Here is an 11,655-nt window from a genome sequence, read left to right on the forward strand (position 1 = left end):
CAGATGTGCAGGTGAACATCTGCTTGATGTGGAAAGTCTTCTTGGGGCCTGGGATGGGGGTGAGGGAGGAGGTATGGGGGCAGGTGTAGCACTTCCTGCGGTTGCAGGGAAAAGTGCCGGGTGTGGTGGAGCTGGAGGGGAGTGTGGAGCGGACAAAACGTTAACTCTGATTTTTTCCTTCACAAATGCTGCCAGACCTGCTGAGCTTCCAGCAATTTCTGTTTTTGTACAATATTTGCAAAGCCACATGGAAGAATATATGCTTGGAGTCATAGTGTCATACAGCACGGAAACAGACCCTTCAGTCCAACCAGTTCATGTGGGACATAATACCAAACTAAACTAGTCCCACTTTCCAGCCCTTGGCCCATATCCCTCCAAACCTTTCCTATTCATGCACTTACCCAAATGTCTTTTAAATGTTGTAATTGTACCCACATCCACCACTTCTTCTGAAAGTTCTTTCCAAATGCGAACCACCCTCTGTGTAAAAAAAATTGCCCCTCATGTCTTTTTGCAACCTCTTTTCTCTCAGCTTAAAAATGTACCCTCTAGTCTTGAAATCCCCCACCTTAGGGAAGAGATAACTACCATGAACCCTATCTATACCTGTCATGATTTTATAAACTTCTATCAGGTCACCTCACAATCCCTACACTCCAGTGAAAAACATCCCAGCCTCTCCAGCCTCTTTTTATAGCTCCAACCTTCCATACCCAGCAGCATCCTGGCTAAAGAAAAGACTTCTATGAAGTCTGTGTTTGTTCGGTTGATTAGTACCGTACTTCAATGCAAAGATTTCATGGTCGAAGGATAATCTTAAACTATTGAGGTAAAGTACTCTACATTAAAAATCTGACTTATTCACTAAAGAAGCAGCAGTTCAAAATTGATTTGTAAGCACCCAACAAATTTTTACAGATGTTATTGGCAAATGATTTAGTCCTTCAGTGTCCCAATTGAAATAAAGCTCATGTTTTATACTCCCACACATCCATTTAGATTTGAAGGTAAGGCAGGAAGACAAATTCCCTCATAAGGTTGTAATCAACTGCATTAAATGAGGATGTAATGTTCCAAGTGTCTATATGATGATTAACATATGGAAAATTAAATCGAGACCACAGTGGAATTATTGATGCAAAAACAGAAGTTAAAAATTAATTATTACTCACCTGGATATGCATCAATTCTTGGAATATGAGCAGGTGCAAAGGGTTGAGGCTGTTTTAAACACAAACAGATGGCACTCAGCAGATAATTCAGTAAATATCTTTACCTGACCACAAAATATGATTGAGCATTGTGTCTAATTTTTGGTTTCAGTTTTTGGGCCACTGTTTAGAGAACAGATTGGCAGTGGCTAGGTAAAAAACGAAATAAAAAATGAAAGAACTGCAGATGCTGTAAACCAGGAAACAAAACAGGAAAAGCTCAGCAGGTCTGGCAGCATCTATGAAGGAAAAAAGACAGAGTTAATGTTTTGGGTCTGGTGGCTTCAGTTCTGAGGAAGGGTCACCGGACCCGAAACGTTAACTCTGTTTTTTCCTTCACAGGTGCTGCCAGACCTGCTGAGCTTTTCCAGCAATTTCTGTTTTGTTTGGCAGCAGCTAGAATTCTTTGAAGCTAAAGTTGAATCGAAATAGCCTGAATTGAAACTTTCTTCCATCACCAAAATAAAAAAAACAGTGGTTGAAATTCATGCAACAAATCCAGTTTTATGAACACTTTTGTGCTGAGGCAAACTTCTCTGCATTTCAACTCTAGAGGAATTTGATATACTGTCAAATCACACTGTGCAGGCATACAAGACCAAAGACTTAACCTTGATTTTAATCCAATATGTTCATTAGGAGGAGGTCACTTGTTTATTTTCTCTCTGATTTTGCACTGGATGGGAGTCAAAATTGGGCCGACAATAAAGTGGATATCTGTGTCAAATACACCCCATTCTGGCAGTCTGGATTAGATTAAAATTTGATTCTGTGCAGGCTGCCACAATCCGATACATACAATCATGTAAATAGCCTGGCACAAGGTACAATCTCCGCAGATGCCAAAATTGTACAACGACTCTAAACAAAATGACAGCAGTTCTGCATTCAGCCCCCTTAGCAATTTCACATGAAAACATACTTAGGCCCCATAACATGGTCCTAACATGCCATCATATTACCTAATTATGTTCAGCGTCACGTTATGAATTCAATAACATCCGAAGCTGATAGAGCATGACCCAGACAGATTTTGTTCAAGGTCGAGCCTGTTATCTTGGGATAACTCCTTCTCAAAGCTACCTTTGTGCTAACCTATGACGTCACATTAATGCTGGATCAGACAAGCTAATTCTGTTACTGTAGCCATATTTATGCCAAAGGATGACCCATATTGTGCCACCTCTGACCAGGGGCTGTGCCAACGTGTGCCATGTCATGGATTCAATAGTATCCGAAGCTGATTTGGCAACACCTGGAGAGATTTATAGGATTTAACCATATTTCATGGTTATCAGATGAATTTCAATTTATATACAAAAGACGACAAGCCAGTATTGTGAAGCATCATGATTGTAATTTTTACTATAACAGATTAAAAATATTCTATAGATTGTGTGTGACATACCTACTAAGGAAATCCAACTGGAAAGCAGTAGGTTGTAACATTTACTGATAAATTCAAATGATTGAATTAACTGTCGACAATTGCAAATAGTTATTAATTTTCACCTTGTATTTAAAGTTAATCATCATTTTCAATAATACTTACAGTTTTTATTGTCGTATCATCTGCAAAGAAAAAGAAAGTCAGTTACAGAAATTACATGTTACATAAAGAAGAATGATCTATTGAAAGAAAAGATTTGCATTTTTATGGCACCTTCACAACAATAGCACGTCTCAAAGTGCTTTGCAGCAAATGAAACACTTCTGAACTGGATTCACTGTTTTAGAAAACATGGCAACCAATCTGTATAACAAGCTCCTAAAACGGCAACTTGATACTGACAAGTAACATGTTTTACTGATGTTGAATAATGGATAAAGATTAACCAGGACAAGAGGGAGAATTACCCTACTCCTCTTTAAACTGGTGCCATTGGAACACATTATGTCCAGCTGAGAGGGTTGATGGCACATTGTCTAATGTCTAATCCAAAGGATGACATTTCTGATATAGCAAAAAATCCTCAGGACAGCATTGAAATGTCAGCATTTATATTTCCACTCAAGATATATATACAATCTTTACAAACCAAGATATTATCCTCAGAATAGAGAAATTATTGTTAAATCCATTCAACATGTTCAAAATTGTGAAAGCCAAAATGGTGAAAGACTATTCATAGTGTTTGGTCAAATGATTACATGAATGTTACTTAGAATTACAAAAATCAAAAATAGAATTTTAGAAAATATTCTCAAGCTAAAGCAATAAAACAAAATGGATCATAAGTGATGATTGAAGTGAAATCAACTATGATTTTTAAGACTGAATTAAATAAATACTATTTTAAAAAAACTGAAAGGATATGGGAAGAGTGCAACATTATGCAGTATGCAGCTCCAATGTAAAACTGGCACAATGGCCTTTGATGCAGAAAGTATAGATATTGGTGCATGAGAGATTCAAACCAGATATTAAATACACTGTAGAGGAATTTCTAATTGTTTAAATGAAGCCAGTGCCTCAAATATATAAAAAGCAAAGAACTGAGGATGCTGGAAATCTAAAATAAAAACCAACATTTCCGGAGAAACTTAGCAGGGTCTGGCAGCATCTGTGGAGAGAAAGCAGAGTTAACATTTTGAGGCTAGTGACCCTTCTTCAGAACTGAAGAAGGAACAATGGTGATATGGAACATTTTATGTCCACTTGAAAGGATATTGCTCTGAAGAAGGGTCATTGAGCCTGAAACATTGACTCTGCTATCTCTCCACAGACACTGCCAGACCTGCTGAGTTTCTCTATTTCTGTTTCTGTACCCCATATATGTGGTGCATATTCTTAGTCAACATAACAGAAAAGTTTATTAATTATTAAAGATATGTTTATTTTTTAAAACTTATCTCTGCCGTAATGTCAATCCTACAATTTATTCAGCTGTAGTTCAAATTTACTGAAAACGGCATTAGGCCAAGGAGAGCAGACCAGGTATAAATTACCAGCTCTTTACTAACTGTGTACTGCAAGCTCTTTGTTACTTGCAATGTCAGCTGATTTAGCCTAGTTATAATTAGAACATCGGTGCAAAACAATTATGGGCACAGCTTCAGTTAAAGTACAAATCCAGAGCTAGGGGCCCCATCTCATTTCAGAATGAAATATAAAGTTTCATTTGGGAGGAAATGTTATTCTGTTACTTTGAGTCAGCTCATAAGTCCAAATTTACACTGTACAAGCTTTAGGCTGAAGTAAGTGGAAAATTACATAAAACTCACTGAAATGTACCCTTAACAATGGCAAATGGAGAATTGTGCCGTTAAAAAAAAGAGCTTTGAAAATTCTTAGTAATAAAACTGATAGCAAAATCCCTTTAAAACGTTTCACCATGGAGATTACTTCTCTGAATTAACATTGTATTTACCATAAAATTATGCTGAAAATATTTTACGGTAATAGGTCATTAGAGTGAGTAGTAACTGGACACTCACCATCTTCTAAATATCAGTGAATTAATGGAATAGAGGCACTGGCACTGACGTTGGCACCACATTTAAATTGCTCTGAATCTTGTACTTACTAACGACTATCCATCTGTATCCAGTGCTGACTATCTGTCATCGTTTGCAGTCTACACACTGATAACTTTCTGTCTGTCTCTACTGGTAGTGCAGTGCTGGTGTCCCCACCTCTAGACCAGGAGGCCTGGTTTCAAGTCCCACCTACCCTACACATATATAATAGCATCTCTGAGTAGGTTGTTTAGGAAAATATCTACTTCTATAAAAACGTATTGCATGTCTGCCTGGACAGCAGAATGTTTAAATGGAGCCTGCAACCTCATTTGCACCTGAAGATACCATGAGTTCTGCAAGTTCAGCAATGCCTCCTTCCCCTCCAGGGTACAAGGGCAAGGTGGGAGGTCCATTCTTCTGGGGGGTCGGGAGGAAGATTCTGGCCTGCCTGACCCAGCAAGCCTGATCAATGATTGCAAAGGAGCTCAGTCAGCAGTTGTGGAGGCACCCAAAGAACTCAGAGTGGAAACTTCCTAAGCTATGATGAACATGGGCATTGACAACTCCATTAAGAATTATCTCAGGGATAGTAAGAACTGCAGATGCTGGAGTCAGGGGTAACACAGTGTGGAGCTGGAGGAACACAGCAGACCAGACAGCATCAGAGGAGTAGGAAAATTGACATTTCAGGTCAGGATGTTTCACATGAAGAAGGGACCAGTTCCATACTGTGTTATTTCCATTAAGAATTATGCCAGGATTGGGAAAACGAGATTCTCAACAACAACAAAGAAAAGCAACCAGGCTTTGAACATCAAGAAGAGAATCTCACTAGCGAGGGACAAGAGACCTATTTGCCTATATTTCATTTGAATGTAATAACATGCTTATAATTAACTGATTCAACTCACGAATGCTCAGATTCTTCAGCTCCCAAACATCAGTTAAAAACTGGATGGCAACAATTATTGACATGCAAATCACTCAGTGACTCCAGCTCACTGGCTGCTCATCTTCGTCTCCATCGTAGACAGCAGTGTCCAACGTAGGGTCATAGAGTCATACAACATGGAAACAGACCCTTCGGCCCATCTGGTCCATGTTGACCAGGTTTCCTAAACTGAACTAGTCCCACTTGCCTGCTTTTGGCTCATGTCCCTCTAAACCTTTCCCATCCATGTACCTGTCCAATTGTATTTTAAATGTTACAATTCTACCTGCTTCTACCACTTCTCCCGCTAATTCATTCAATATACACACCGTCCTCTGTGTAAAACAGTTGCCCCTCAGTACCCTTTTAAATCCTTCCTTTCTCATCTTAAACCCTTGCCCTTTAGTTTTGGACTCCCCTACCCTGAGGAAAAGACCTTGGCTACTCATCCCATCCATGCCCCTCATGATTTTATAAACCTCTATAAGGTCACCCATCAGCCTCATACACTGCAGGGAAGAATCTTCCAGCCTATCCTTATAACTCAAACCTTCCAGTCTCAATGACATCTTTGTAAATCTTTTCTGCACCCTTTGCGGTTCAATAAGGTCCTTCCTGCAGCAGTGTGACCAGAATTGTATGCAGCACTCCAAAAGTGGCCTCACCAGTGTCTTGTACAGCCTTAACATGACATTCCAACTGGTCTGACCGATGAAGGCGAGCATTTTACATGCCTTCTTCACCTACCTGTCTAGACTTAGAATCCCTACAGTGTGGAAACAGGCCCTTTGGCCCAACAAGTCCACACCAACCCTCAGGGCATCCCACCCAGACCCATCCCCCTATAACCCACCTAATCCACACATCCCTGAACACTATGGCCAATTTAGCATGACCAATCCACCTAGCCTGCACACCTTTTGAGTGTGGGAGGAACCGGAGGGAACCCACGCAGGCACGGGGAGAATGTGTAAACTCCACACAGACAGTCGCCTGAGGGTGGAATCGAACCTGGGCCCCTGGTGCTGTGAGGCAGCGGTGCTAACCACTGAGCCAACTACCTGTGATGCCATCTCAGAGCACACTCCCATGGGCAGTGAGTGCCTGCATCAAACACATACCGGGCTCAACAGGACCTTAGTGGCAAATTTTATAACCATTACAAAATGGTTTTGCACGTCAATGCTGCGCTTCCAGTGCTCCAGCACCAGGACACGTTGGACTGTTTCCAGTCTGAATGGACTGTACCAGGAAATACCTCACGGCTCCTCATTTGCTGTCATAGAACTCACTCACTTTGCACGCACTTGGATGCTCATAGCACCTTTGACCCCTCTGGCAGAGCTTAAAGGCTCACAATCCTTCCATCTTGCCTTGCTCCTTAGCAGAGATACAAAGCCAGGCGGGTTAGTCTGGTTGTTAGCCATGGTCAGTCAAGGGGCTGGGCATTTTGTGCTGTGCTACCTCATTCTCACCATTATTAGTGAATTCATTGCACTAACATGCAGTTTCCTATGTGTCCAGGTAAAAACCTACAGTATGTGCCAGCTTACACAGCAAACACACTGCACTTGACTATATCCCAAAGTCCAAAAAGAATAGCCTTCAGTCAGGTCAAGGGATACAGCTTTCAGTCAGGGGTCTGCTGTGCAGAATGTCAAGCCCATCATCCAAGGTCAGTCCAGGAGCTTCAACATGGTCAGTCTGCTCCTTGGGTGGTCACAATCAAGGGGTTCCATACCTCTACCTCTGTAGTCCTGGGAGTGGGACATGGTCAATCCTGTATGTCTAGTGCAATCTGCTCAGGGAGCCATGGTATATCAGTTGGGAAGCTCCACAGAGATCAGTCAGGGGTTTGGATACTCACAAGTCAGGCTGCCCATCCAATTCATTCAGAGGTGTGGCCTATAATCAGTTCTGGGAGATAGCTCAATGAAAGTGAAGGGGGTTGTCAGGGGTCACTGCTGTGTAGAGGTCAACTGTGGGGATTGAAGGCAGCACACAGTATTTGAAATTGTGGGGACAGGATAGTGCATTGGAGGACATATGTTAATGTGAAGAGGGGGTGGTCAACCCTCAACTACCCTGGCTTCGATGGGTGAATGGTTGAGTGCAGGTTCACACAGAGTGAGTCATTGTGTTCATGTGTTCACTACTGGACACATGGAGTAAAACAGTAGGGACAGTTGAAACGATACAATGATTACAATGATACAATATGTGACCCTTCAATCTATAAGCTCTGTCATACAGGTCAGGATCTGGCTGAACAATGGAGATGACTAAAGAGTGAAGAGTGCAGAGACCGGGAACTATGATCTCAGCTGGCTAAGTCAGACTTCAGACTTAAAACAGCCTGGTAGACCCTTTGCTTTCTTTTTAAACCATGGCAATTAGTTGCTTAATACGTGCACAAGAGTCAGCCAATGTGCTTTTAACAAAAAGGTTTTGCTTTTGTTAAACAAGAAAATATCATGCACTATATTAAATGGTACAGTTGAAATGCAATCAGTAAGACATCAGAAATGGATTCAAATTCACACTACCCCAACCAACACACAGAGTGAAGAATTGCAATTATTTCCACACCACAGATTCTTGCATGGTTAATTCTGATCTCTCTCTCTGCACCTTTTCTGTGGCTGTAAAACTGAATTCTGCACTTACTGCTGCACTCAGATTCTTTCTGATGAGTTTCTGCACATTCGCAAGATTTTTTTTTAAGCTGGTATCTCTCCCTGAAACACCTAAAAACAAACTGCAAACTAAACTCGCCATTACTTTAACTTCAAAGCAAATCCAATTCCTGAAACTCAGGTTCCAGCAGTCATTCTCTGGCACACCCACATACAAGAACTGACTGAATTCTACATGTTCCTGGCTCTCACTGTGTGTCCCTTGACCCCTGTCATTAAGCAACAACTCAAATTTCCTTATCGTTTTTTAAATCCACTGAACTGCTAACCCCCTTTTTTTTAACTGGAAGTGTCTTAAAACACTATTAAAAAGGGCAAGGAAACTCACAAACCAGCCAACTCACAGACACCGAGCCTACAAAACAACTCTAAGAGGAAAATGAAATTAAAACTAACTCCCATCTTCTCAACAAATAAAACACAAAATGAGAACTAAATTTGAGGTTGCACAGCACAGAATAACAGAATATCTACGGTGCAGAATGAGACCATTTGGCCTGTTGTACATATACCAATATTACCTAGTGCCAATATCCTGCCTTTTCCCCATTTGCCTACACACCCTAACAATCCAAATAACCACTGATCAACTCTTGAATGCTTCAATTAAACCTGCCTCCTCCACATTTCCAGACAGTGCATTCCAAATCCTAACCTTGATTCAGACCTCAAAAATATCCATTGATTATTCCTCTCTGTTTTTAACCACCAGCCAATTTTGTTTGCATTTCTTTGAGTCCAAGTTTGATTTATTTCTGTCATGTACTGAGATACAGAGAAGTGATGTTTTATGTGCTATTGAGGCAGATCATACCATACAAAGTGCATCAGAGTCGCAGAACAGAGTGTAGAATTCAGTTTTACAGCCACAGAAAAGGTGCAGAGAGAGAGATCAGAACTTACATTTGAGAGGTTCATTCAAAAGTTCGATAACAGCGGGGAAGAAACTGTTCTTGAGTTTGTAGCTAGGAAGAAGCTATCCATGTCGTTCCACATTGCCACAGTCCCTATTATGACATTGCACAGGGAAAACTGGCCACTTCAAGAGGAAGAGCAGGGATCCTTAGATCAACAGTCGCTTTCACTCATCCACACCTTCCAACAGTATAAATCCCATAACGTTGGTAGGTATCAGTTTGCACACTGATTCACGCATTCAAACTGGTGAGCCAATGATGAGGCCTAGCAGCAGAGCCCATCATGGGTCAGGTCACTAACAGTTTGAGGACTGCAGTGGACCACGTTGACTTTGAGCCCTAGAATGATGCCATATATTTGGAGTCATCAGCAATATTGTAAATTCTGCAGTCGCATCATGAGTTCAGAGAATATCTGGTGGAGCTTCCAGATGATATGCACAGTCAAACACAGAAAATAGAGAATGTAGCCATCTATCTGAGCATTGTCAGGTCTCTGGTGTGTGCATGTTTTCTACCATCTACCCCAAAAGAACTGGCGAGCGAGATAATTAATGCATTGGTTTTAATTTCTCAAAACGCCCTTGATTCAAGGATGATTCCATTAGAACATAAGATGATAAGAACTAGGCGCAGGAGTAAACAATTCGTCTCTCAAGCCTGCTCCACCATTTGATACGATTGTGGTCAATCTCTCTTCTGGCTTAAACTCTCCCTGCCTGTCCGCCCTCCATAGCCCTCCAACCCATTATTAATTAAAAATCTGTCTTTCTCCTCTTTTAATTTATTCAGCGTCTTGGTGTCGATTGTAGTCTGGCGTAGTGAATTCAACAGATTCACATTCCTTTGAGAGAACTGATTTCTCATCGTCTCCATTTTAAATCTGTTACCCCTTATCCTAAAACTATAAATTCTCATTCTAGATTGCCCCAATCGTCCGGTCTTCATCTAAGTTGTCAATCCCCTTTAGCATTTTATATGCCTAAATTAGATCTCCTCTCATTCTTCTAAACACTACAGAGTATAGGCCTAAATTGCTCTGCCTCTTTTCATGAGATAAAGCCCTCATCTCTGGAATCAATCTAGTGAATCTGATTGGAATATACTGAAAATATCTCCTTTATTCAAAAACTAATGGAGACAGAAAGCTACAGGCCAGTTCGTTTAACATTTGTCATAGGGAAAATGTCAGAAGCTATTACTAAAGTGGTTATAGCAAAGCACTCTGATAAGTTGATGGTAATCAGGCAGACTTAATGGAGTTTTGTGAAAGGGAAATCATGTTTGACCAATCTGTTGGAGTTTTTTGGGGAGGTCCAGATAGTGGACATTAAGCAAAGTCCACACAACTCGGCTGAAGTAAGCCTAAAGTTTGGACTGGTAAACCTGTCTTGAAGAGCTTTGCAGCACTATGCACAACACTAATTCATTGATGGATGCAAAGACTTGAAAAAATTAAAATGATGTTTTTACTGATGTCTTTCTGCTGTATGGCATCTCAAAGTAGATAAGAATCACAGAAATTGCTGGAAAAGCTCAGCAGCACTGGCAACATCTGTAGAGAGAAATCAGAGTTAATGTTTTGGGTCGAGTGACCCTTCCCCAGTTCAGAGGATGGTCACTCGACCTGAAATGTTAATACTGGTTTCTCTCCACAGATGCTGCCAGGTCTGCTGAACTTTTCCAGCAATTTCTGTGTTTGTTTCTGATTGATAGCATCTGTAGTTCTTTCAGTTTTTAGATAGGAATCACTCCTGGAGAAGGAACATCTTGATATGAACAGGTAAATGTTAGATAAACAGCCAAAAGGGACGTACACAGATGCCATTAGAAGACTTGCATGATTTAAAGAACATGTATGTAATGCATATGCGGAGACGGACAAAGGTGGGGCTGGCTAGAGTTTTGCTGATGAATGATAATTCTCTTCGTTGACCATGGGTATAGAGTAATTTATGTAGCTTGAAGTTACAAATGAATGAATGTTTCTTTATTTTCTTCATGAAAATTGGGTGCTTGCAGAAATGCGTTTGTACACAGTTGTGATAAAACTGTAAAATATATATAATATATATAGAAACATGTGTGTGTGTGTGTGTGTGTGTGTGTTGTGTGCGTGTGTGTGTGTGTTGTGTGTGTGTGTGTTGTGTGTGTATGTGTTGTGTGTGTATGTGTGTGTGTGTGTGTTGTGTGCGTGTTGTGTGTGTGTGTGTGTGTGTGTGTGTGTGTTGTGTATGTGTGTGTTGTGTGTGTATGTGTGTGTGTGTGTGTGTTGTGTGTGTGTGTGTTGTGTGTGTGTGTGTGTGTGTGTGTGTGTGTGTGTGTGTGTGTGTGTGTGTGTGTGTTGTGTGTGTGTGTGTTGTGTGTGTGTGTGTGTGTGTGTGTGTATGTGTGTGTGTGTGTGTGTGTGTTGTGTGTGTATGTGTGTGTGTGTG

General features: G+C 40.9%; 1 protein-coding gene across 1 annotated transcript in view; it reads right to left on the reverse strand.

The window, feature by feature from the left end:
* LOC109934543 (latent-transforming growth factor beta-binding protein 2-like) overlaps positions 1–11,655 on the reverse strand; it is a 312,512-nt gene that overhangs the window by 161,143 nt on the left and 139,714 nt on the right. Inside the window, exons 11-12 of the mRNA XM_048600033.1 lie at positions 2,767–2,786; positions 1,176–1,224 (exon numbers count right to left, since the gene is read on the reverse strand). Of these exons, the coding sequence (XP_048455990.1) occupies positions 1,176–1,224; positions 2,767–2,786 (69 nt within the window). The remainder of the gene's footprint in view (positions 1–1,175; positions 1,225–2,766; positions 2,787–11,655) is intronic.

This window comes from Rhincodon typus, chromosome 8 (genome assembly GCF_021869965.1).
Source record: "Rhincodon typus isolate 14 chromosome 8, sRhiTyp1.1, whole genome shotgun sequence".
NCBI lineage: Eukaryota > Metazoa > Chordata > Chondrichthyes > Orectolobiformes > Rhincodontidae > Rhincodon > Rhincodon typus.